Source organism: Sceloporus occidentalis, unplaced genomic scaffold (genome assembly GCF_023333645.1).
Source record: "Sceloporus occidentalis isolate IW3139 unplaced genomic scaffold, rSceOcc1.0.p SCAF_47, whole genome shotgun sequence".
NCBI classification, from domain to species: domain Eukaryota; kingdom Metazoa; phylum Chordata; class Lepidosauria; order Squamata; family Phrynosomatidae; genus Sceloporus; species Sceloporus occidentalis.
This window is the reverse complement of record NW_028317027.1, coordinates 1,583,565-1,610,103: the sequence shown is the minus strand read 5'-3', so window position 1 is coordinate 1,610,103 and position 26,539 is coordinate 1,583,565. Positions and strand designations below refer to the sequence as shown.

Below are 26,539 nucleotides of genomic sequence, written 5' to 3'. Positions count from 1 at the left end.
AACATACCAAATTGGATTTTTGTATATGTTACTAAGCCAGGTCTCCTGTGGAACCCTGATCAGTGGCTTGATTTTTTTTTATATATAGAAAAACAAGCCCTGCATCTAAAAGTGTGAGAGTCACTTACCATACATATGTGACTTTCATTTATACAGACGGTGATGTCATTAAAGGACATTTCTATATAATTAATTTAAATCCAACCATGACACACAGTAACCCCTGCCATTGATGTTAGTTGTTTTTACAAAAATTATATCCGCTTACAGCGCGTACAAAATGTTTTCAGATTGTTTTGAGTTGGACCACACCTTGAAATAATAATACAAAATTGTGAAAAAACATTTAGCCACAGTACATAAACAAAAAAAGTCACTTGTACAATAGAGAACACCAATTTGTATTGGATGTATGTGATATAAATGTGGCTTACAAAAAATATATATTTTCTTTTAAGAAATTGCTAGTTTAGATAAAAAGTTAAATTATATAATTGTTTCAGAAATTGATGCAGTTTCAATTGTAATTACCAGTTTTAAAAATGTGACAATTGAATGTAGGAAAGGGTATGTTTTAAAATAATGGCCAATACATTTGTGATCTGGAAGCTTTTTGCATACAGAATGTTGTTGGGCATGTGGGCCTTGTGCTCTAAATTATCATTTGTGACTGTATCATGCTACATGTATCAGGGCTTATTATTTGATAACATTAATGTATATAGTGACTAAATGCATATATATATATTTATATTGTATCTGGAAAATGTGTCTATTTTCTTTTACAAAGCTTTTAATGTGACAGAAGACTATGACACAACATGCTGTCATAGATGCAAGCACAAAGTCAAAAAGCAAGTGGGTGAAAAAAAATACACATATATATATATATATATATATATATGCAATAGATGAACAAATGTATATGTCAGCATGCAGTGAAGTAAGACTATGTAATTGAGTCATAGCTTAAAAGAAAAATAAATTAAGATATTCCTGTGTTAGAATAGCAAATATCCTGAGACGACTTCTATTTTTCATTGTTTTTCTTATACCATGTGGGTACAGAAATCTACATTAGATCTAGAAAGTGACAATGAATAATATGTTCTAAAAAGTGCTGCATGGATGGGTTTTCACAAGGTGATTAGAACATCTATAAGTGAAAAAATATACTGTACATTATTCTGTAGGGCGTACAAATGGAATTCAACAGTTTGTTCAAGTTCAGTGCTTTAAGAATGTATCACTGAACATTGGTAGCATAAACAATAATACGTGTCAGGTGTTATAAGTACATCAGGCAAATGAAAAGCAAAAAAAAGTTATTTTTGCATGCGTAAACAAACCAACAGAATGTTATAAATCGTTCTTAGTAAGCATCATCACTGCAGTAGTGATAACAATTGTATCGCTTGACATTTTTAAGATATGTAGAAGCAACGAGACAATGATTTTTGTTCTAATTCTTGGAATATGAGTGTAAGAATTCAATAAATTTATATCAAGTTGTATTTCAGATGCTCCAAAGGCATGTAGTTTATCTAAGAAGATCAGCATTATTCAAAGTTTAAAAATCGTTCATTTCATTGTATCTTGAAAAATGATCCCTAGTCGAGGAAATCATGTTAGTATGAACATATGTAAGCACTGACATATGCTTGCCCATACATTCATATCAGCATTGTATGCAGGTGAATATTTGTTTTCCTCTTTAATTGCATACAATGGACAGGCTAGTTATTGTTTGACTACATAGTGTCCTTGTAGGCGTAGTCTGTCAGTTGACATAGTATAACCAGTAGATTAGATTGAAGAGAGAAAAGGTGATTGGGAAAATCATTCTCGACCATCTATCTATGGCATTTACGTCGGTAAGATCAGGGATCTTAATTTTTAATTGAGAGGATCGTCTTCTCAAATGGTTTTTCTTGTTGTGGGGAGCAGTTCGGTCCATTGCCCTGCGCCCAAATCCATCTCGTGTCATGCTTTGTTTTCTGTACTGAATTCCTGAGTTATCAAAGGATGTAGTTGAGTTTCTAACATCGGTGACACTTGTGGTTATTTCGTTGCCAGTCACTTCATTGTGGATTTCAAGTGTTGTCAGCAGAATGTTTCCATGAGAATCCACCTGAAATTAAAGCACATTCTTACTTAAAATATGATCCATGCTACATGAAATCTCTATGAACCTCTTTTCTATTTTGGTGCCACTTCCTTTTCCAACTGTTATCAAGTTTATGCTGATGACCTCTTTTGGAGTTCTGGGGAATCATGTGGTGTAAGAGAGGCACATTATCATTAACCTTAGTTTTTCATTAGGTTTTAGCCTGTATGAATGACTAGGGAAATATTGTTTCATTTAATTACTCATACGCACCAAATGACTTTCCCAAACCATCTACAGGTCCTCCTACTCTGGTTTGACAATGTAAATAGACTGTAAACAGGTTCACCAACAACAGCAAATGAGAAATTACAAGGCTACTTGAACACAATAATGTTGTTATAAAAATAAACATAAATGATCATACTCTGTTGCTTTCAAATTTGGAGCGATCATTGTTTGCCTTTGCTGTCTTCTCTGCAAGCTTCTTTTGCAATTGTGGTCCTCTTCCAAAGAAGATGTAGTTGACAAAGGCATATTCCAGTAGGGCCAGGAACACAAATACAAAACACCCCATCAAGTACATATCTATGGCTTTTACATAAGGGATTTTAGGCAATGTCTCCCGAAGATGAGTATTTATTGTAGTCATTGTCAGCACAGTTGTTATCCCTAAAAATAAACAGTAACAGGGTAAGAGTGTAAATAAAAGAAATGCCCTTTTTTCTGTTTTGAATAATTTACAATAAAACTCATCTAGACTGAGAAATAAAGATCATTCTAATTACTAAAAAGGTGTATAATTACCAAGAAATCTCTTTCCCACCTCACGTTACTTGAAACATTTTAAAGAGTATTTTTACAAAACATATATTACAGCATTTTAAAAATTAAAAACACATCAGATTATGGTGCATGTCAGGATGAGGGAAGCCCAACGAAGTTTACGGACCGATGTTCATACTGTAAGCTGTAGAATCATATACAGTACATATTTAAAATGTCAGAAATGTCCCTTCTTTGGATATTATTAATCTATAATTACACTTTAAGATGAGTCAGAAACATTGTTGTACTGAGATTGAATTACTATATGAAATTACATACAAAAGTAATAACATTGATTCCTGTGTTAATAGAGCTTTTCTAAATTAGCTGTTTGCTAATCTATATACATATATGTCAATTGCACTTGGAAGTAGTTAGAAGCGGGCATTACATCAGAAGTTCAGTCTGCACACAGCAGTTGATATTTTAGGCATATCTTTCACATCAATTAATTATGGATCAACCAGTTACTTGTTAACCTGCACTGACGTGTGTATTTAGTCTTTGGTTAATAGTGAATCTATGTCAGTCTTCCCATAACCATCAGAACTGCTCATAAAAATAATGTGCATGATCTTGTAGCTCATTGTTGGTAGCCCCCTTGTTGGTTGCACCCAGTGTAACCAACACATTTTCACATTTGAATCCATTGATGTAAAACTGTAGCACTTATGGTTTAATTACCAAATTCTGAGGAAATTTTACTAAAGACCACAAATTTCATTTTACAAAGTTAATTATGCATTATGGAATGCCAGCCCTTAGCCAGACATTATGACATGTCTCTACATAATGCACAGTTAAATTAGTGAAATAACATACTTCATCTGATCTGAAATGACCTACAAATCCCTGTTAAGAATAAACCACAGTGTATATTGTGATTGTTTTAAATAAAGATGTCTACATTCTTATGAGTGTGGCTATTTCTAAAATTGGACTAAATATGCATCTTCTTAAATAGTCATATAATGCATGTAACATTACACTGTGGTAGTAGAGTACAAGCTGCACTGAAGATGAGGCTCTGTGCGAAGCAAGAGGGAGAGAAGATCTGATAATGGGGAGAGGGTCAAAGCAGGAGAGATTGAGTGTGTGTGTAAGTATACGGCATTAGGGTGTGTGCTAGTGTATGGTGTCAGGTTGTGTGTTTTAGTGTATTGTGTTAGCATGCGTGAGTGAGCATAAGGTGTTAGAGTGTGTATTAGTGCATGGTGTTAGCATACATTTGTGTGTTAGCATGTAGTGTTCAAGTTTGTGTGTATCTTGTATGTTGTCGGTGTGCCAAGAGTTTTAGAGGAAGATTTGCATGTCAGAATCAGTGTGTTATTGGAGGGACGGAAGAAATGTTTATATTTTTTTAGATTTTTGTGGAACTCTATATAGTTTTTGATTACTTATAACTATAAACATAAGCTATAATTAAATGTTGAGAATGTTATTGTATGTGTATGTGTGTGTGTGTGTGTATATATATATATATATATATATATATATACTATCATATCAATACAGATTATGAACAGTATTTCACAGCTGGATATTACATACCGAGAGCAACTCTAGCTGCAGACGCATCATAGTTAATCCAAAATGACACCCAAGATAAGATAGTGATCAATATGGATGGCATATAGGTCTGGAGTATGAAGTATCCAATATTTCTTTTAAGCTTAAAGCTTAGGGAGAGCCTGGGATAGGAGCCTGAAATAAAAAAGTGGAGAAGAATTAGGAGGTTTAATAACAAACAGACAATTTACACACAGGTAACAAAATGTAAGCGTTGTATTACATCATAACTATATCTTCAGAGCAAAGAAATATGTATTTTAACAATGTGTATGAACAAATATTTCTAGATGAGATCCTGAAATTAGTTATCTATATGGAGTGCCTGTCACACCAACTCATCTTCTACCATTTTTCAAGTTAACAGCACTTAAGAAGGTGATAAATGTCTGTAGTACACACGCAGTCTTTTCTATTATATTTTGTGCCAGCCTGCTCACACAAGGAAAGATTAGACTTTCAGCCAAAAAACCAAGTGATGCTTCAAAAAACATCTATTAAATCTCAAAAAACAGATATTATGAGCAATACAGACTTCCATAAAAGTATGTGTGTAAAAATACATTAAAAATAAAAATGTTGGCAGAGAACCTCCTTTCAACATCATATTTCCTAAAAACTGACCAGGCAGTGATGACCACTTTAAAGAATGTGCATTGGGGTAATGCCTACATTTCTTATACATATACATATACGGTATGTTTCAGGAGGGAAAAATAACTTTTCATGAAAATTATTTAAACCCCTTAAAGACAACGGGGTATCCTTAAACCCATTAATGGTTTTAATAAACACATAAATTAATTGTGTCCCCATACATGTACAGGCTTTGTATTCACTCTAATTTCAACTGAGTATGCTGGAACGATTCACATAAATTATTTACATATCAATATCTATACAGTACCTATTAGCCAAATCTAAATTCTTACAATAACAGAAATCAGAGCAAGCAACAATCTCAAGTAATATTTGATAGTGTTTGACTATAATTTTATGGTATTTTTACTTTAATTAACAATGCCATAAACATTTACCAAGCAATAGACTTGTGAATTCGAATTCGTACAAACTGCGAATTCGAAGAAAAACAAACAAAAAGCTCAGAATTTTCATCTGAAATTTGTGGCTCTGCATTCTCCCACAATCTCTCACACACATTCGCATTCCCATTCACTCTCTCTCTCACACTCTCTGAATGTTTCACTACCTTCTCTGATGACCACTTCTGCTGACCATTTCAGCTTCCTCATCTTCTTCTGTATCTTCTATCTTCTCCCTTCTGTTCTCCATTCTATCTTCAATCTCCGTAGACATAACCCGACTATTTCAGACAAAATGGCAGCATTGTGGTGACGTCCTCTCCCATCCTCTATATTGCCCTCAGTTGGCTCTTTTGGTGACATCCTCTTCCCTGATTAGAGAATAGGGGAATAGTATAGTCACCCCAGCGCCGCCATTTTGGTGGAAATCGCCGGATTATGTCTGAGGAGATGTAGATACCAGATTAAGGATTGAAGATAGAATGTAGAAGATAAGGGGGAGATAGAAGAAAGAAGATGCAGAAGTGATCGGCAGAGACTATAGGGAAACATTTACAGAACGTGAGAGAGGGAGTAAACAATAAGGAGTGACTGTGTAAGAGAGCGGGTGAGACTGAATGACAGTGAATGTGGACACAGGGCAACAAATTTTGTTCCTGAATTAAAAATGCAGGGGCCAAAATTTGCTGCCCAAAAAAAGAATGGGCAAAAAACAAACCAAACATTTGTCCAAATCATTTTTGGCTCATTTGCACATGTCTAGTGAGCAGTATATTATCTACCTAATTATGTGTCTGTTTGCCAGAAAAACACAATAAGGGCTGGAGTAATGATTAATCCTTTTTGTTTGCTTTTTCATTTTGAATACTTAAGAAAATGCTATTTAATTTTGCTAGAAAGTGCCACTTTACTAAGAAGTGTTGTTTTTCTGCTGTGATAGCAGCTGTAGGAGCTTCTGGTGTAGTAAAAAACATGAGTAATATGTCTGTGGTGGTTAACGTTGTAAGTTTTGTTTCTTAAATCTGTATTACTCAGTGTTGGGACTTGAATGACCATGTGGCACATCGGGCAAAGCCCAGTAGGCCAGTGGCTGACAGTGCCCCACATACGCTTCAGAAGGAGATCAAGTGTTGCTGTATTTATGCTATGTGAGCATAAAATCGCAGCATACAGCTGTGCATATCCAGCCTTCTGTCACCTACATCATCAGTTGGCCACTGAACTGAAAGTGTCAGAGCTGTCTTGATGTCATTAGTCCGGGTCCACTCAATGTACCACTAGGTAGTTTGCAGATGTAGAGTTTAATTTTGATATTTACAACAGGAAATGAAATCAATTATGTAGTGATTCAATAAAGACAACATCATATTTCTGGTGGTATGCATCATACCTCCACACAGTAATATCAGCTCTCAAGAGGGACATGACTGCAAAAAAGTTAACAACATCAGCCTAAAATGTCCATTAAAGTAAATGTTTAATTACTAGTCCTGAATGCCATAGGGTTTAATTTCCCTCGGGTCAATTGGGGAACAATGTTGTTTCTAGACATTCCATGCAAACCTGTGGTGAATAACATCTAGAATGCTCAGACATCACAGTTCAATTAACTTCTTATTCTGTTAATCAAATTTAATTAAATGAGGATTAACCTAATTCCTAAAATGTATGTGGAAACTGTAAACAAACACAGATTAGCAAGATTTTAACACCAGGCATTCTTTTGATGACTCATAGTTCGCATGGATTGTTTTGAAAAACTATTATAAAATGTCCAGCATCATTTTTCTACAGTATGCTTTGATTCTGTCTAATTTATCTTGTGAACTGCCCGTCAGCAATGCTCCTGCCCCCATTCAACTTACTGAAGTGAATGTTAAATCAGTCTATGTTTTGACCCTGCGCAGTGTTAAGAACATATTTTTTATATTTGTGGGAAGTGGATGGAGGCACGTTGTCAAAGACACAGAACACTCCATGGCCATGTTCAACATTAAAGAGCAGGGGACTAAGCATTCCTGGCCCGGCAGATGTGCTTTATAGGACCATAGATGAAAAGCACCCCTTTTTATCACTGTTTAGCTTGCAAGAGCAGGGCCCTTCCCCTTTTGTACCAGTTTGTTATTGTGTGTGACTTTAAATTCTCCCGCTAATTGTAACAGTGCTACCGAATCTGTTGGCGATTTAAAAATAAATGTAATATCTTTGTACTGTTCTTCTTCACATGTTTAAACCAATCTTGATATGACATATTTGGACTGCTAGCAACTAAAGCTTTTGTTTGTACACTTATTACCTACTACCTTCACTAGCGCAACTTGGTCTTAGCTATCCTCCCTCTTACCCAGCTCACAATCCATCATGACTTCTACTGCCAGGTTTATCTTCCGTACCCATTGCTCTACTGACATCTTTCCCTCTATTTTCTCACTGGCAGCCGTTCTCTCACCCACAAATCTTTTGATAGCAGCTGTACTACCTACATTTTCTTATGTGTCTCCAAATATGTTCTTACCTGCCCTCTCTACTCATTATATGATCCTTGTTTGAGTGCTGCTCTGGCTTCCATTTCTCAAGCATGTATACAAGACTTCTCTAGGGCAAGCCCATCCTTTGGAATGCCTTTCCCTGGCTTATCTGACTCTCCCCTTGTCTACACTCCAAGGCGTAAGACCAACTTCTTCAGCGAAGCCTGTCAATTGTCATGTTAATGTACCTATCACATGACATGTTAATATGGCTCACCTATCACTGTCTCACCTTACCTAGCTTCAGTCCTGCTTAGGGTTGCCACCTTTTGCTGGGTAGTCTCCAGGACATTATTTGAGAGGTTGTGTCTAAGGTGTGGATAGAGCATGGTTATGGTTCTGGCCATGGGCGTGGGTTACCGATGATAGCTAAAATGCTTTATTTAGTGAATAGAGAGAGAAAATACAAGAAAGAAAAAAGAGAAAGAAAAAGGGTAGAAGAGAGGAGAGATAATAATGTTAAAGAAAATATGTGAGAGGATTGAAAGACAGGAAAGGCAAGAGGGAAATGAGAGGAGAGAAAACAAAAATAGTGAAAGGAGATGTGAGAAAAGATAGAGAAGAGAGGGGGGAAAGAAATGAGAATAGAAAAAAAACAGAAAGAAAGAGAGCGGAACTAGAAGCAAAATGGAAGGAAAGAAGAGCAAAACTGTGTAGAATAAGAAGTAGAGCTGTGGAGAAGGAGATGAAAAAGCAGAGACATGAAAGCAGAAGCAAGAGAGAGTGAAGGAACGTAAAAAAATGTTCTCAGCTTTCTTTGTTTTTGTTTCCTTTGGGCCTTGTTTTCAGACATTTGTAGAAATTTTTTTCAAAATTTTTTTAATTTTGTATTAATCCAAATGCACAAGTGTATTTGTTGAATCATGGTTTATGCTGAAATACACGTGTGGCTTGGTCACCACCTCCTTCTACATTGTGATCTCTTCACCTTTTGTTTTTGTATGTTCAAATTGTTATGTGATGCACTACTTGTTATGACCTGTTTACCCAATGTATAGTGGTGCAGAATATGATGGTGCTAGATAATAATAATAATAATAATAATAAAAGTGAGATTTAGTTTACAGAACGGGAAAGTATATATTGTGACCTCATTCTTACCAATGCAGGTCACAACACACTGGTCATATTTGGGTTGAAACACACCCTTATATTGACTCACTGTTATATGTTCCTACACCTACAACTGACTCACCAAAGACCTCAATTAGAAACAAACAAAACGATGATTGAGCTTAGAAACAAGTGTTACATGAAATTTATGCCATATAAAAAGCTACTACAGATTAAGATAATATAACAGATCGTATACACTTGGAATTGTAGTGTCTGAATACAAAATCCCCTATTTAGTATAAATGGAAAGGAAACAGGGAGATTAATTCTGGGTTTAGTCATGTATTATTTATAATTGTAGAATGTAATCTGAATTGCATTTATCTTTTATTACGTGTATGCCAGGTAAATATTTAATTACATAGCATTTGTTGGATGATCTACTGCAGTCTATTCTGGCACAAATGCTATGGTTTCCATGTAGTGTCTTCAAGAATCATCTATTATTCAAATTCTCTGGCATGTAGTGGGGGCATTAAATAAAGTTTGTTTGCTTATTTGTTAAGCAAAAAGAAATATTAACAACATTCATTGTAATAATTCATAGAAAATTATCCATGAAAAAAAAATGTAGTCTCTTTTTTTCTCACTCATTTAGTCAAATAAACCCAAACTTTAGATTTTTATGCAAGATGAGGGAGAGCAAAGGGTGAAATTAAGCACAAAAACCAGTGTGGATAAATAGAACAGCTGGTATGAGAAACATCCTTTTGTCTCTGAGTGGGCAAATCCTGCTTGTGTGAAACTGATTTGTGAAAAAGCACTTATCCCTGTAAAAAGTATTGTTAGTTTTTTTTACAGATTGAAATTGTACATTTTTACTAGACTTGGGCGCCGGCTAACTCTTCGTGTTTGTCTTCGTGTTCATCTTCGTGGGGAAAAAAATCTTTGTATTCCACGAATATTCACCTGTTCCTGTGTTTGGTTCAGGCGAATATTCGTGTACATTCTTCGTGTTGGTTTTTTTTCTTCATTTTTTTACAGGGTTAATTCGGGTTAACGCGGTACGCACTACGCAGCAGTTTTGGTGTCAGGATTTTAAATAGCCGTATGAGCAACTCTATTGGTCGCCGGCAGAGGCCTCCTCTGCCATCAACCAATGAAGTGCACCTGCACTTCATTGGTTTATGGCAGACAAGCCCCCTGCTAGCGACCAATAGAGTCGCTCGTACAGACTTTTACAATCCTGGTGCCGAAACTCGGGCTGAGGAGACCAGTGGTCTCCCCGCTCCAGGAGTTAAAGATCTGTATGAGTGACAAAAGAGTAGCTTGTACAGACCTTTAACTCCTGACGGTGAAACTCGGCCTGTGGAGACCATTGGTCTCCCTGGCAGAGGAGCTCCCTGCCAGTGACCAACAGAGTTGCTCGTAGAGACCTTTAACTCCTGACGGTGAAACTCCGCCTGGGTGTTCTCCCAGCTCCAGGAGTTAAAGGTCCGTACGAGCGGCCTTTAGAGCGTACGAACGACCTATTTCAGCTCCTGTTAGCCCCTGCGATGCTGCATAGAGAGGTAAGCTAGATGGGGAAGCGACCAGGGAGATTAGTAGATTAGCGAAGACGAACACGAAGATTCTTCATGTTGTGTGTCTTCGTGTACGTTTTGCCACCGTCATGTTCCTTTCTTGGGTATTCAGGCTGAACAACGAAAACGCACCCTTCGTGTTCGTTTACATGTTCGTCCGAATACTAATGCACAAGTCTAATTTTTACTAGTGTACACCTACGGTCTTGGCGCTTGGAGCAGTTGTCATTTTTAAAATGAAAAATTATTCTTTGCAGGGTATACAAAAAAAGAGCATGAATAAACTTTAATAAACAACAAATACCTTCAAAATACCAGGAGTGACAGACGATTAAGTGTACAGATCACAAATTCTTTAAACTAAATTTGAAAATGTCCTGAAAAGTGCAAGACTCTTCATATTCAGCTGTGTCTATTGCTCCTAATGTTGCTTCATACAAATATACTTTGCAGTGATTATTTTTCCAGTGTAAAGTATTCCTCACTTAGCAACTCCCGGACTCAAGTCCTCTGCTCTAATTTCTGTTGTATCCTTGTTCAGTAAGTTCCCTCGAAGAGCTCAATTCACCAGACTTCTAATTACTTGTTTCATTTCACAATATCAACTACTCTCATTGTCAATGGAGAAATAAAAAAATAGCAGTGGGTCACTTAATTACTTACTGGACTTTGGTGAGTCTAATTGAAGGTTCATTAAGGGATTCCACAAGCTGATCAACTGTGAGGAATTTGCAGTGTCAGTGTAAATTGTACAACAAAAGCAATATTGGCCAGTAGTTCAGATAATAATGTGTTGTGCCAAAATATATTGTAATATGACACACTACATTATCTCTCTACAATCCAGGTGATGTGATTTCTGTGGACAATTTTCCCATTATGCAATGAAATATTCTTGTGTATGCATCTATATGATCTATACCGATCAGTCATAACATTATGATCACTTGCTTAATATTGTGTAGGTCCCCCTTTTGCCATCAAAACAGCCCTGACCTGTTGAGGCATGGACTCCACTAGAGGTCTGAAGGTGAGCTGTGTTATCTGGCACCAAGATGTTAGCAGCAGATCCTTTAAATCCTGTAAGTTGCGAGGTGGGGCCTCCATAGACCAGATGCTCGATTGGATTGAGATCTGGGGAATTTGGAGGTCAAGTCAACACCTTGAACTTGTTGTGTTCCTCAAACCATTCCTGAAACATTTTTTGCTTTCTGGCAGGGCGCTTTATCTTGATAAAAAAAAGGCCAATGCCATCAGGAAATACTGTGTCCATAAAAGCATGTACTGCAACAATGCTTATGTATGTGGTACACGTCAAAGTAAGATCCAAATGAATGGCAAGCCCCAACGTTTCCTAGGAGAAATTGTTCAAAGCATCAAACTGCCTTCACCGACTTGCCTTCTTCCCATAGTGCATCCTGGTGCCATATGTTCTCAAGGTAAGTGATGCACATGCACCTGGCTATCCATGTGATATAAAGGAAAATGTGATTCATCAGACCAGGCCACTTTGTTCCATTGCTCCGTGGTCCAGTTCTTATGCTCACGTGCCCATTGTAGTCACTTTTGGCAGTAGACAGGGGTCAGGAGGCGAACCCTGACTGGTCATTACTTTTTCAACAATGTGAGCTACAGTAGCTCGTCTGTTGGACTTGACAACATGGGCCAGCCTTCGCCCATCACATGAGTCAATAACAAGGGCCAAATTGTGATTACTAGACGACTGCAGCTCTTTTTGGTTGTTTCCCGGTCTGCAGTGGTCAATACCTATCAAAAGGGGTCCAAGGAAGCAAAAATTTGGAACCGGCCCCTGTCACCCTGACACAGGCTGACCATTTTTTCTTTTTTCCACTTTTGAAACAACCCAAAAGAGCTGCAGTCATCTAGCAATCACAATTTGGCCCTTGTCAAGGTCGCTCAAATTCTTACTCTTGCCCATTTTTCCTGCTTCTAACACATCAACTTTGGGGACAAAATGTTCACTTGCATGCCTAATATATCCCACCCACTGACAGGTGCCATAATACTGAGATTCTCAGTGTTACTTACTTCACCTGTCAGTAGTCATAATGTTATGGTTGATTAGTGTATATATACGTGTGTTCATGTATAATGTGTTTATATCACAGACCCACTTGTTAGTGAAATAAATGTATTTTATGTTGTTTTTAGTTTGATGCAGAAATATTTGCTGGCCCGTGATTGGAGAGGCAATATAACCTATTTATTTGTGGTTTGGTACCTATAAAGCCATAATTTTTTGCCCCACATGCCTCAATTGCTAAGTTACATCTAGGAGAAGCTGCAGACCCGGAGCTGCAGCACAACAGTCCATCAGTGGTCACATTTTTGCTTTATTGTTTTTAATTTATTGCAGTCTATCAATACCATGAAAGCTCTCACATTGAAATCAATGAAAGCTTTCTTTGCATTTGCACAGGGAATCTTGTTAAATATCTCCCAGGACTCTTGCATAGCCAATGCACAGAAAGGGGCAAATGCATGCAGAGCAAATCTCTCCTTGCATTTGCAAGGGTGAGGGGGACAAAAGAAAATCGGACACACAGCTATCTTATACATTAAAGTGCATGAGATGGCTGGAGTGTCCCTTTCAATTATTAATACAGAAGTTAATATACACATAACTTAATATTAAATAAGCAGTTTACCTGTGGCAAAGTCAACATTTTTTGACACCAGTCTATGATCCATTATGGAAAACTGTGGAAGTTCAATCCTCTCAACACCAGTGACAGCATTATCACCTCCTCTCCAGTAAAACTGAATGTCATCTGTTGTGTATCCATCTGCAAAGGAAGAGAAGTCAATTGTAATGTCGCTTCACATATATCTGTTTTCAGTTCATACAGTTCATACATGTTTCTGTATGTTTTTGACAAAGCATTTGAGAAAAAAATATTTCCAATGAGGAATAAATCTTTTTTATTGTATTATACGCTTCCATGCTTAATGGCTTTGTCATGGCGTTTAAAGGCCTGAGGTATATAGTTTCTATGGTAGCCACAGAACTGGTGAAGGGCAGGGAGTTTATCCAATTCCAAAATTGCTAAATTCCTTGAGTGACCATTTTTTAATCTGTAAGTAGATTGCCGACTATACAATATATATATATATATATATATATATATATATATATATATGCATGCATTTTTAACTACATAATATGTACTTATCTCTTTGAAGTAAAGACCATGATTGAAATATGATTTCAAAATAACAGCTGAACTGGCAGTTAGTTTTTATTGTTTAATATTAGACCCTGCTGCTGTATACATATAAATATTAGACCATGCTGCCAATATATATAAATATTAGACCCTGCTGCCAATATATATTAATATTACCCCCTCCTGACAATATATATATATATATATATAAGTATTAGCCCCTGCTGACAATATATATTAGCCCCTCCTGCCAATATATTTAAATATTAGACCCTGCTGCCAATATATATAAATATTAGACCCTGCTGCCAATATATATTAATATTAGCCCCTGCTGACAATATATATATTAATATTACCCCCTGCTGACAATATATATAAATATCAGCCCCTGCTGCCGATATATATAAATATTAGACCCTGTCGCCAATATATTTTATATTGAAAAAAATTGGACCCAGGAAAGCATTTCCTTGGGCCCCGCTCCACAATCCCTAGCATGAAATCACTCCCTCCGCTACCACTCACAAAAAAAAATATTTGCCACACGGACCGTAGATTAGAAAGGGGCTCATCCCCAGAGCCCCTTTGTCCCCTCATTCACTAAACCACACTTCTCTTTTACTTACTCCCTGTAGTTCAGGTATAGATCAAATAAACAACACACGGAGACAGCACTGCAGGTATTGATCAACTGAATAAGGATTGATCAACTGAATAAGGGTTGATCAAACCCTATATTTGCAGGTATACATAAATAATGTATGGAAACATAGCATAACAGATATGGACCAACAGAATAACACCAAACCCAGCTTTGCAGGTATAGATCAACTGGAATTCACATAAAAACTCAGCATTAAAGGTATAGATAAAAGCCCCTAAATTACTAGCATAGATCACAGGTTGCATACCCCAAAGGCCAGCCCTGGCATCCACATTGCCAGCATAGAACCTGACCAGCACCCAAATTACACACATAGGACTTGCCATCTTTGTCCCAACAGCCCAGCATGAGTCAACTTTGTCACCAGACAGCCTGCCCTGTGCCATCTTGGTCCCATAAACACGCTACCGGTGCCATCTTTGTCCTATAAACACCATGCCTGTGCCATCTTGGTTCCCAATGCTTAAACACTCTGCTTGTGCCATCTTTGCCTTTGTACAAATCAATTATACTTTTACAGTAACTCACTTTCACTAATTCACACTTTAATTCACACAATTCATTCATACAATCATTTATTCTCTCACTTCCTCGTGGTGGCTGGACAAAAAAGGATGGCGTTTCAATTGGGGAGGGACACAGCATGCTGCCGACGCCACTGTCTATTAAAGGGTAATTCGGTGAAGGAACTGTGAATATGGGCTAGCAATGTAATTTTGTTTGGAACCGTTGTCTGTTTTTTATATAAAAAAGGGATACTTGTGCAAACACTGAAAAGCGATTGTATCATCAAAGTCACCAATGGAATGTTTTTGTTGTTTGGACCCTTCCATTGGTTGCTATGGAAACGCTTTTAAAATCAACCTACTACGGGGGCGTGGCCGGCCGAGCTCCAAGATGGACGTGCAGTGAACCTGCTCCTCCACGACGCCCTACAATTAGCACTGATAACGGCTACCTACCTCGATTTTCTACACCGCCTCCGTTCGCAGAGACACCCGGCATGACTGGGGGCTCTCGTAAGCTGCCGAAGAGGAAGACAGTACCAGCCATCTTCCAAAAGAAGACACCTGCGGCCGAAGTTCCCGCGCTTTCCATGATGGCGGCGTCGGGCCCAGCCGACGATGAAGCCTCGGTTTCCTGCACTAAAAGGGACGTGGAGGAACTTAAAGATTTGGTCTTGTCGGTCAAGAAGGACCTGATGGATCACATCCACGCTGAATTACGCCAATTGACGCGCGATATCACGGATATTGGCTCCCGCACAGACGTACTCGAGCGCACCCATACTGACCTCAGAAGCGGGCAACACTTGCTGGAAACTGAGGTGGCTGCCCTACGCCATGAAATCGACATACTACAGGATGCCCAAGAAGATCTGGAGAATAGGTCCCAATTTTCGTATTCGGGGTGTCCCGGAGACGTACCAAGACACCGATGAGGTGTTGCATCGGATTCTCCAACAGCTCCTGCCTGATGTTCCGCTGTCGGACGTTGCCGTGGATAGGATCCACAGGGCATTGAGGCCTAAACCCAAGACGGCTGACAACCCCAGGGACATTATTGTCAAGCTGCGTGACTACGCGCTCAAGGAGGACATCATGCGGGCGGCTAGGTCTGTGCAATTGCGCCTGGATAATTTTGAGCTTCAACTTTACGCGGACCTATCGCCCAGAACGCTCCAAAGGCGCAAAGCTCTCCACCCTGTCACGGCTCACCTACGCTCTCACGGTGTGCCCTATAGATGGAGGTTCCCTTTCGCGCTCCAGGTCCTCAAGGAGGGTACCAGCTACATCCTCAAGGCCCCCTCGGAGGCCGTGGAGTTTCTTCACTCTTTGGGCCTTCCCCCGTTAACATCCAGCCGGAAACGAAGCCGTCAAGACCGTGGGCCCATCGCGACTGCCGACTGGATGGATGTCCCGAGCTCCACGCGCGCAGTCCCGTAGGCTAGGCTCTCTCCAGGCTCCGCTACACGTCATCCTTCGGATCGGAGGTTACGGATTGCTCCGGTTCTCTTACAAACCTGCTCACCTCGGGTTCGGCCACCCTGATCGTCTGGAGGAAGTAAGCTACATTCCTGCCATCGCATAGCCCCTCGACAGCCCTCGGTCTGGACACCTTCTCCTGCCGGCTCGTCGTTCCAGCACTTCGTCCATCCCCAGCCGCCCCGCAGCGTTTTGGGACTATCCGCACCTATGGTATCCTTTGCGGTATGGGGGGTCATGGACTGATGCGAACTTCGTCCACCGCGATGTAGCGGGCAGACTCTATAATATGGCTATGCTTGCAAGACTCTATCGGGGTGGCTTTGCTATTGGGGTCTGCGCCAGTTTAGTTTTGTATGATTTCTTGTTTCTTTATCGGGATATCGCATTTTTATTATTTTCATTTTACGTTATCGGCATTTATTTTCGGTGTCCGACTGCGTTTTTGTACACACATTTGTCTTCCTCTAGCACACACTTGCACTTCATTGCTTAGAGGTAGCCACCAGTTACACAGGGCCAAGGAGGCCATTGAGGTAGTTCGTGCCGCCAATTCCCCTTTAAGACCGCTGAGGGTCTCCACTCAGTCTGGCGCTATGCCTCTACTACCGCCGACGCTTCGGTGCAGGGGGTTGATGGCCAGGTTGAACCGTCGCATACAGCTTAGCCCATTATCTGTTGTTGCGCATCATGTTGAGTGCTGTATGACCTTTGTTCTTCCGTCTCTTTCTTCTTTCTGCTTCTTCTGTTCTCCTCTTTTTCCCCTTCCCTTCCCCTTTATTTATTTTTTTTTTGTTTTGTGTCTTCAGGCAGCCTTCTTCAGCCTTCTCCTACCGGGTTAAATGTCTGGTGACCTGAAGCTTATATCCCACAACGTCAAGGGGCTCAACACTCCTCAAAAACGGCGACTGGCGATGACCTATTATCATAAACTTCATGCTGACATTGTTCTTCTGCAGGAAACTCACCTACGCTCCTCTTACCTCCCACAGTATTGGGGTAAGTGTTTTGGTACCCACTTTCATGCCACACACCCCTCACAGAAGAAGAACGGAGTCAGCATTTTTATCAAACCGTCAGTGGGCTTTCAGCATCAATCAACCAAGAAAGATAAATGGGGCCGATTTCTCCTTATCACGGGTCTCCTGCACAATAAGCCGACGGCGATTCTTAACGTTTACGCCCCCTCCACTTCGGCGGCTTCTTTTTACTCCACCCTCGCTGACTCTCTGTTGCCTCTGCGAGGTCATCAATTATTTGTTGGAGGTGACTTTAATACGCTTTGGGATCTTCACTTGGACAGAAAGGGCCCTGCTTTGCCGGTCCATCCTCCACTCAATTCTAAACATCTCAAAGACTTCGCAACGACGTCGGCTCTAGTGGACGTGTGGCGTCTCCTTAATCCGTGGACGTTGGATTTTACTTTTTTTTCGCATCCTCACCAATCCTACTCGAGAATTGACTATCTGTTCGTGGCCCAGCATCAGGCTAATGTTGTCCGGTCTTCGAAGATCCACCCTATTATCTGGTCTGACCATGGAGCTGTTGAGTGCATCTATCGCCTGTCAGACTGGCATTCGGGCTCCAGGCCCTGGAGACTGGACGAGTTTCTACTTACAGATCCGTCGGTGCTAGAGGAAATCTCGGGCGACCTAGATGAATTTTTTGCGTTTAACGACACCCCTGACATGGACCCGCTTTTGATTTGGCAGACACATAAAGCTTATATTAGAGGCTCCTTCATACGTATTAAGGCACGCCGCAAAAAGTTACGCCACGAAGCCATAACGTCCCTTACCAACAGAGTGAGCGCTTTGGAAGCGACGCACAAGCACTCCTTGGATGCAGCTGCACTATGCGAACTGATCCAGCTGAAAGGGGAATTGAACCTTCTCCTTAGCAAGAAAGTAGTGTACTCGCTGAATGCCACTAAACAGAGGTTCTTTGAAAAGGCCAATAAACCAGACACGATGCTGGCCAGGAGGTTGCGTTCCCAGAGAAAGGCACAAAATATCTCGAAGCTTATTGACTCAAACAATAACAGCTGGTTCCACCCCCGCGATATAGCGGACCTATTTGCGTCTTTTTACCAAAGCCTCTACGATGGCCAGAAGGCCCCCCTAACAGCTCAGGACCCGTCTCGCCTCCATGCTTTTTTGGATTCGGTATCCTTGCCCCGGCTTTCGGTGCCCCAGATGGAGCGACTCGGCGAGCCCTTCAGTGAGGAGGAACTCCGTGATGCCATTGCCTCCCTCAAGGCTTCTAAAGCTCCAGGGCCTGATGGCCTTCCCGGCTCTTATTATAAGAAATTCCAACGCCAGTTACTGCCTCGTTTGCTCTCCATGTTCAATGTCTTCCTCACAGGGGTACCTCCGACTCGGGAAATGCAGATGGCCAAAATTATCGTCATACACAAGGAGGGGAGGGACCCCGCTAGTTGTGGTAGCTACCGCCCCATATCCCTCATCAACGCAGATATCAAGCTGTATGCAAAGCTGCTAGTGACTCGCCTGGGAGCTGTCCTGCCCTCCTTGGTGCATCCGGATCAAGTGGGATTTGTTCCCAATAGAGAGGCCCCGGATAACATTCGCCGGATAGTGGACTTGATTGAAGTCGCCAAACTTACCAACCAAGAGTCGCTGCTGTTGGCTTTGGACGCCGAGAAGGCCTTCGACAGGGTCGACTGGAGGTATATGTGGGAGGTCTTGCGGAGATTTGGCTTTCATGAAGGCTTCCTGAGGAGTGTCCGTACGCTCTATGACCAACCGTCCGCCGCGATTGCCCTGATGGGATGTGAATCCTCTCCTATCAACATCAGGAATGGTACCCGGCAGGGGTGCCCTCTATCCCCGCTCCTGTTCGCACTCTGTATTGAGCCACTGGCTGCGGCTATTCGACAACACCCGGATATTACGGGAATTGTGGTTCGGGACGCTCAGTACAAATTAAGCCTTTTTGCGGACGACGTCCTGCTTACCCTTACAAACCCTGTGGTGTCTCTTCCTAATCTCTATAGCACCCTCCGCGAGTTTTCACGGGTCTCCGGCTATAAAATTAAGGAAACCAAGTGTGAGGCGCTGAATGTCAACTGGACAGATCCGGTCCGCTCGTCTATTGCGTCTTCCTTCAAATTCACATGGCAACCCTCCAGGTTAAAATATCTGGGTATCTACCTCACCAATGACTTTCACTCCTTGTACAGGACTAATTTTCCACCACTCCTCACAGCCCTTCGGAAGGAGCTTCGACGATGGTCCCAACACCCTGTCTCTTGGATGGGACGTATTTATGCTGTCAAAATGACCCTCTTGCCCCGACTCCTCTACCTTTTTCGGGCCTTACCATCGCCAGTCAAACGGGACGAGATTGACTCTTTTCAAGCATCTGTTTTCCGCTATATCTGGGGTTCGAGGCGAGCGAGGATCAACAGATCCACTATGTATAAACTGAAACAATCTGGAGGTCTGGCGGTTCCCAATTTTTATCTGTATTACCTGGCAGCCAGGATATCTCAACTGGAGGCGTGGTCCCTTCCTCCGGGTACTCTTCCCTGGATCGACATTGAAGGGGGATTTATACCTTGCTCTGACATCCATGTGGTCCCCTGGCTGGATCCTCTGGGGCCCCCGGCGGCTCCTACTTTATCGGCGATTACCACTACTCTCACCATCTGGCGCAAGTGGAGACGTAAGCTTTCCCTCATGGGTGCTGTATCCCAGCTGTCGCCCCTGTTGCACAATCCCCTCTTCCAAGACGGAGTACGAGCGGCCAAATTCAGGTGGTGGCGGGATGCGGACTTGACCAGGCTAGGAGCGTTGGCTAAAGGCAATAAGATGCTCTCCTTTCAGGAACTCCAGGAGGCTAACGGTGTACCCAACACGGAATTGTTTCGTTACCTGCAGTTGCGTCATTTTGCTCAGTCACTGCTTCGTGCCGGAGATCTCTCGGCCCTCACGGCCTTTGAACAGCGCTTCCTGCTCCGCAAACGCCTCCGAGGCTCTATATCGCTACACTATGCTCACTTTGTGTCCGTGCTCCATCCTCAGCCGCCGGCTTACAGAGCCCTGTGGCACAGAGAACTCCGGGAGGAAATCCCTAAAGAAACGTGGGACGAGGCCGCTGTACAAGTACACAAGCTCACCGCTAACACGGTCATCCGTGAAAGGTCTTACAAAGTCATGGCCCACTGGTATCTGTCACCTGTGCGACTCTCGCGTATGACCCAGGGGAGCACCCGCAGCTGTTTCCGGAATTGTGGAGAGCCTGGTACTTACCTGCATGCCTGGTGGACGTGTGGCCACCTTCGTCCGATCTGGTCCTCCTATTTCGACATGTTGTCCCGGGCGCTTAGAGTTGTCATTGCGCCGTCCCCAGAGCTTGCCTTATTATTCATGGACACAACGGACTCTTTGTCCCCCTCCGCTTCTCGTCTTATCCACCGTATATGTGCGGCAGTAAAACAAGCCATAGCCCGACACTGGAAGGGTTCTCCCCCCTCTCAGGGGGAAATTAACGCTAACATCTGGCATATTTTTACCATGGAAAAAATGACTGCTACCCTGCGAGACGAAGTGCCCAAATTCGAGGCGATCTGGGACCCTTGGATATCTACCTTTATGGACCCTGCTGGAGTCCATTTTGCTCTACGCCTCTAGGTCCCTGGAGACATGTGTTTGTTTTTTTGTTGTTGTTGTTTTTTTTTTGTTTTTTTTTTTCTTCTCTTTCCCTTTCTTTCTTCCTTCTCCCCCTCCCTTCACTCTTTCTCTCTCTCCTCGTAGTCTCTTCTCCCTCATTCAGAGGTGGTCTCTCGACACTTCTGTATAAAATTAGAAAATTGCCTTGGTGTCACAACATTGTACCCATGGTCGTATTCTGTTATGGTTGGTCCTTCTAGATCCATTATTGAGTATCCGACATGTTCTGCCATGATCAAGGCTGCCTGCTGGGGGCCTTGTCTGTATTGGCGCGTTGTATTTTCTGATGCACTACATGTATGTTTTTGCCCTTAGGCGCGAGATGTCTATGTTCAATGCTCGGACGACTATTGAGTTACCTGTTGTTTATTTCTGCTCTGTGACCATTGCTAATAAAAAGATTTAAACAAAAAAAAATCAACCTACTACATGCTTCACACTGGCCTATTTGTTATTATTATTACAATTACATTTAATTTATAGAGCACTAGCAGAGTTTAACCATGTTATTCCCTTGTGCCAAGTTAATGTACCTGCCACTTTAATAATGTTAAAGTCACAACTCCTTTAAAGGAAAACTGCCACAATTATTGGAGGAAAATATTAGTAAGAGAAGCTAATAAGACATGTATGCACACAAGGGAACTTGTGGGCTCCAGCTACACAGAGCCTACCTCTGCGGTCATGCTGACGTTGATAGGTGGTCCCGTTGATGTCAGTGGGCATTTCTGCTGCCATCAGTGGGTGTTCCTGCTGACATCTCAGGGAAACACCCCCCCATTTAAAATGAAAAAGGGGAAGGAATCCCGCTTCCGCAACGCGGAGGATTTGGGTGTTGACAAGGAGAACTGTAGATGTAGCACTTCCCCTGGAGTTCTCAAGGCCTAAACCAGAGAGTTCCCAGGTATGCATGTATACCAGCCAGCCATATTGCACATAATCTTTTGTTGGATTAGGGAACTGACAAGTGTATAATTATTAGACTTATGCATTCAGATTTGTACAAATTGCAAATTTACCGAATTTGGTCGGCAAAGAAGATAGGGAAACATTTAGAGAATGTGAAAGAGAGTAAAAAAGAATGAGAGTGTGAGAGAGTGAGTGGCAGTGTGAGAGAGCGAGAGCGAATGAGAGTGAATGTGGGCAGTTTTTCATCCGAACCAAAATTTGTTGCCTGAAAACTAACGTCCAAAAACAAACCGAAAAATTTGTCCAAATCGTTTTTGGCCCATTTGCAGTTTTTTAATCAATATTATTCTATTCTGTTCCAAAAGGCCTTCCATGTTGCTGGACCTATTCTGTATATGTTGCCCAACTGTAAAGACATGAGTGATGGATGTGGGGAACCTTGATACATCATACGGTAAGATTTGTTACTATGTCACAATTCACCTTCTTGGCCTTGTCCTATGTCCATTGTCTCATAATATTATTCCATACATGCTTAAACTCCCACACTGCAGTATTCTCTACAAGATCTACTGAAAGGCGGTTCGACTTCACACCAGTTCCCAGTGAAGCAAAACTTTATAAAATTACATGTTGCCAGCCTCTGAACTTTTAGGAATTTAACAATTTCTCCATCTTTGAAATATTCTTCCAAACTCTACTCTATAAGGTATTTAAATGGCTCTTTTTTCTCCAACTTATACATGTTGAGGAAATAGTGGCGGATGCTCCTGCCAGATCTGGGTAATAATAATTTAATAGGTACAGTAGAATTTAACCCGTTGATGACAATTGCCGGTCCGGGCACGTCACGGAAATTCATGTCGATAATGACAAATGACGTGCCAGGACCGGCACGTCATTAAATGGGTGCAGAAAGCGATCTATTTTCGCTTTCTGCACCGAAACGGCGTTGCTGTAATGCCTCGACGCTCGATACTTTGTATGGCGGCGGACGCCCGTTTTAAAAGCGTTTAGGAGGCGATCAACGATCGCCTCCTAAACTTAAATGGTGTCGCTGGAATGCCTCGATCAGGAGGCATCCAGCGACACCAAACACTTACCTGGGGATGGACTGTGACCGCTCCGGAGAACGGTCACAGCCGCAGCTGCCGGTGATCTTCGCCATCTGCAAGATGGCGGCAGTCCGGGAAAATTCAATACAGAAAAACAATAAAGTCTAAAAAGTTCGCTAGACGGTCTCCAGACCCTCTAGAGAACTCTGGCTCCACTTGCAGGTTGAATATAGGTACTGCATTCAACCATGCAAGTCAATGGAGCTCAGCTTTCTAATCACAGTGTGATTAGAAAAAATAAATTAAAAATAAAATAAAATTAATAATAATTAGAAAAAAAATAGTAAAAAAACAGTAAAATGTAAAAATAATTTCCCACTGATGTCACTATCAGGGGAACCTTCAAGTTGAAAAAGAATGTTAAAAAAAAAGGCAAAAAAAAAAAATATATATATAAAAAATATATTTTTGTGAGCAAGTCCTAAAATTAGAATATTAGCTTAAAACAATTCTCGCATGGAAAGAGTTAAAATACTGGCATACTAAATGCCCATGGGGTGTCTACTTTTAAAAAATGTATGATTTGATGGGGTAAATTGAATTGGCCGGGTTCAACAAGGTCCCAATTAACACGGGGGGAAGGATGGCCACACATCTAATTTCCAATTAGAAAAATGCACACGTACCAAATGTGGCCTTTTAGTTCCCCCCAAAAATGACAAACCCATGCATGTGGGGTATCACTGTACTCAGGAGATGTTTCTGAACACATATTGGGGTGTCGTGTGACAGCGGCATATACCAGGAGCTGTAAATTCATACATAAAGTAGGTGTGTGTGGGAAAAATACACACACAAAAATACTACTGCAAACTTTGAAAACATGCTGGTGGTAAAATATGTGCATGCAAAGAGTTAAAATACCAGCATTTAAAATACCCTGGGGTGTCTAGTTTTCAAAAATATATGGTTTTGTTGGGCACACTGAAATGGCCCGGCTCAAAGATGTACCAAATAGGGCATGGGCAGTGGATCCCCAAATGCCAAAGTTCAACATTGAAAAATGTCCATGCCCCAAATGTGGCCCTTTTGCCCCCAAACAGCCAGGCAAAATCATTCATGTGAGGTATCGCTGTACTCAGGAGATGTTGCTAAACACATATTGGGGTGTTTTTTGATAGTGACATATACCAGAACCTGTTTATTCATACCTAAAGTAAAATGTGTGTGAAAAAACAAATGCAAAAAAATTACTACCATAAAGTTTGACAAAGGCTGATGGTAGAATAAGTGCTTGGAAAGGGTTAAAATACCAGCATTTGGAATACCCTGGGCTGTCTAGTTTTCAAAAATATATGACTTGATGGGGTAAATTGCATTGGCCGGCTTCAAAGATACCCGAAATGGCACATGGGGGGAACAATTACCAGATTTGGAAAAAATGGCTTTGAAATAGCAAAACGCTACCTGTACTTATTGCTCCATAACGTGCAGAAAAAAGCAAAAAAACATAAAAACATTGGGTATTTCTAAACTCAGGACAAATAGTAGAATCTATTTAGCAGGTTTTTTTATTACCTTTTATAGATGAGTAAAAGATTTTTCAACTAAAAGTTAGAAACAGTCATTTTTTTCTAAATTTTTCACCATATTTTATACTTTTTTTAATAGTAAATAATATGATACAATCAAAACAATGTCATCTAAAGAAAGCCCTTCTTGTCCTGAAAAAAACAATATCTAATGTGTGTGGGTTCAGTAAACGGGAAAGAAGAAAATTACAGCTAAACACGAGCAGCGCAGAAATGTTAAAACGGCCATTGTCACGAAGGGTACAAAAAGTAAAATCAGCCTTTGTCACGAAGGGGTTAAAGTGGATATTTTAATGAATTAATATTTTTTTTCTGATTATCAGTATTCATGGCCATCTTTTTGTAAATTAAATTTTTTTAAATCAATAGATATTTTCCAGATGCTGAATGCATTAGATTATACTTACAGCTTTCTATTTCAAGAGTACAATTCTGCTCATCTAAAGGGTATCTTCTTAAATCCATCATGCAGGCAGCTGTTGTAGTGATCCTACAAAAAATTAAAAAAAAAAAAGGTTGACAATCTGATGCATTTGTATATATTAAAGTAAACCAGCACCCATCAAAAATCTGTCTCTCCTCTATAAATATAAATGTTCCAACCCTCTAACAACTTTAGGATTGAAAGCGTGGGTGGGCACTACAACTTTTTGTAACGCATGTGCATTGTGCACAAGTTGTAACATTGATGTTAACAGTGTTAACGAGCCCCTTTTGAAGAAACCAATAAACAGTAATTTGGGGACTTCTAAATCTCTGCGCTTTGGATCCCATTGACGTTTGCTTCCCTGACCAAACCGACTGTACCATTTGAGTCACAGCTAGGGACTTATTTAATAAAATAGGGTTATTGAGATATACATTTCCTAGTCTGTGTTTTCAAAGGGCAGGCTTACTTATTTAGGGAGAGAGCATAATGGATAGCAATACTGAAGACACTAGTAGAGTATTGGAGTATTATACAACACTTAACTCCCATTACTGATAGATAGAATACTCTGTCCAGAGGACCTGACATTCCTCCATAATTTCAGTTTTTTTATCTATTACTGATAAAGGTCAAGTTTTAGAATAAACTCTTTAATTTTTGTTTTCTCACTGGTTATAAGGAAGTCAGACTGCCTGAGGTGGATATTGTTCAAATAATGCCTTGAAGCACCAGTTGATATGTGTTCATGTACATATCAGCCAGAATTGAAACATGGGCAAATAAGCAAGTGCATTATTATAACAGGATAAAAGCCACCTTAAAAGCACAATCTCATAACCCCAACATACATTACTGTTGAATGAACTGTATTCATAGAATAAGAATAAATGCATTGAAATGCATTGATCTATAGAATTTTATAGTAGTTTGGGGTATAAAAAAGGTATTACAACATTCTGCAACATTCTGTTTTTTGCATTCTTATAGAATTTTACAAACGTGCATACGTGGGTGAATCAAATATATCCTGCATTGACTCCAAAAAGAGGATGAAAAAACAGTATATTTAATAAACTCAACATATTATCACTAATTAGTTTGTGAAAATGATTATACATGTAAGATTGCACAATATACTATACTTTGTGCACAAAAATCTGTATAAACATGGATCTCTTTCATAACATGAGGTGAAGTGTATGCAACCTGCCAAACAAAACAATCTGCCCCCCATACCCCCAAAATGTCAACAGGTGCTGGTTACTCAGGAGTCCATTTACAGTGCCTTGCAAAAGTATTCACCCC

At 40.6% G+C, this 26,539-nt stretch overlaps 1 protein-coding gene across 1 annotated transcript in view; it reads right to left on the bottom strand.

Moving 5' to 3' along the window:
- Positions 1-1,780: 1,780 nt before the first annotated feature.
- LOC149289184 (gamma-aminobutyric acid receptor subunit beta-3-like) overlaps positions 1,781-26,539 on the bottom strand; it is an 84,917-nt gene continuing 60,158 nt past the window's right edge. The window contains exons 5-9 of the mRNA XM_089490819.1: positions 25,212-25,294; positions 13,384-13,521; positions 4,487-4,639; positions 2,535-2,779; positions 1,781-2,131 (exon numbers count right to left, since the gene is read on the bottom strand). Coding sequence (XP_089346945.1) covers positions 1,781-2,131; positions 2,535-2,779; positions 4,487-4,639; positions 13,384-13,521; positions 25,212-25,294 — 970 coding nt within the window. The remainder of the gene's footprint in view (positions 2,132-2,534; positions 2,780-4,486; positions 4,640-13,383; positions 13,522-25,211; positions 25,295-26,539) is intronic.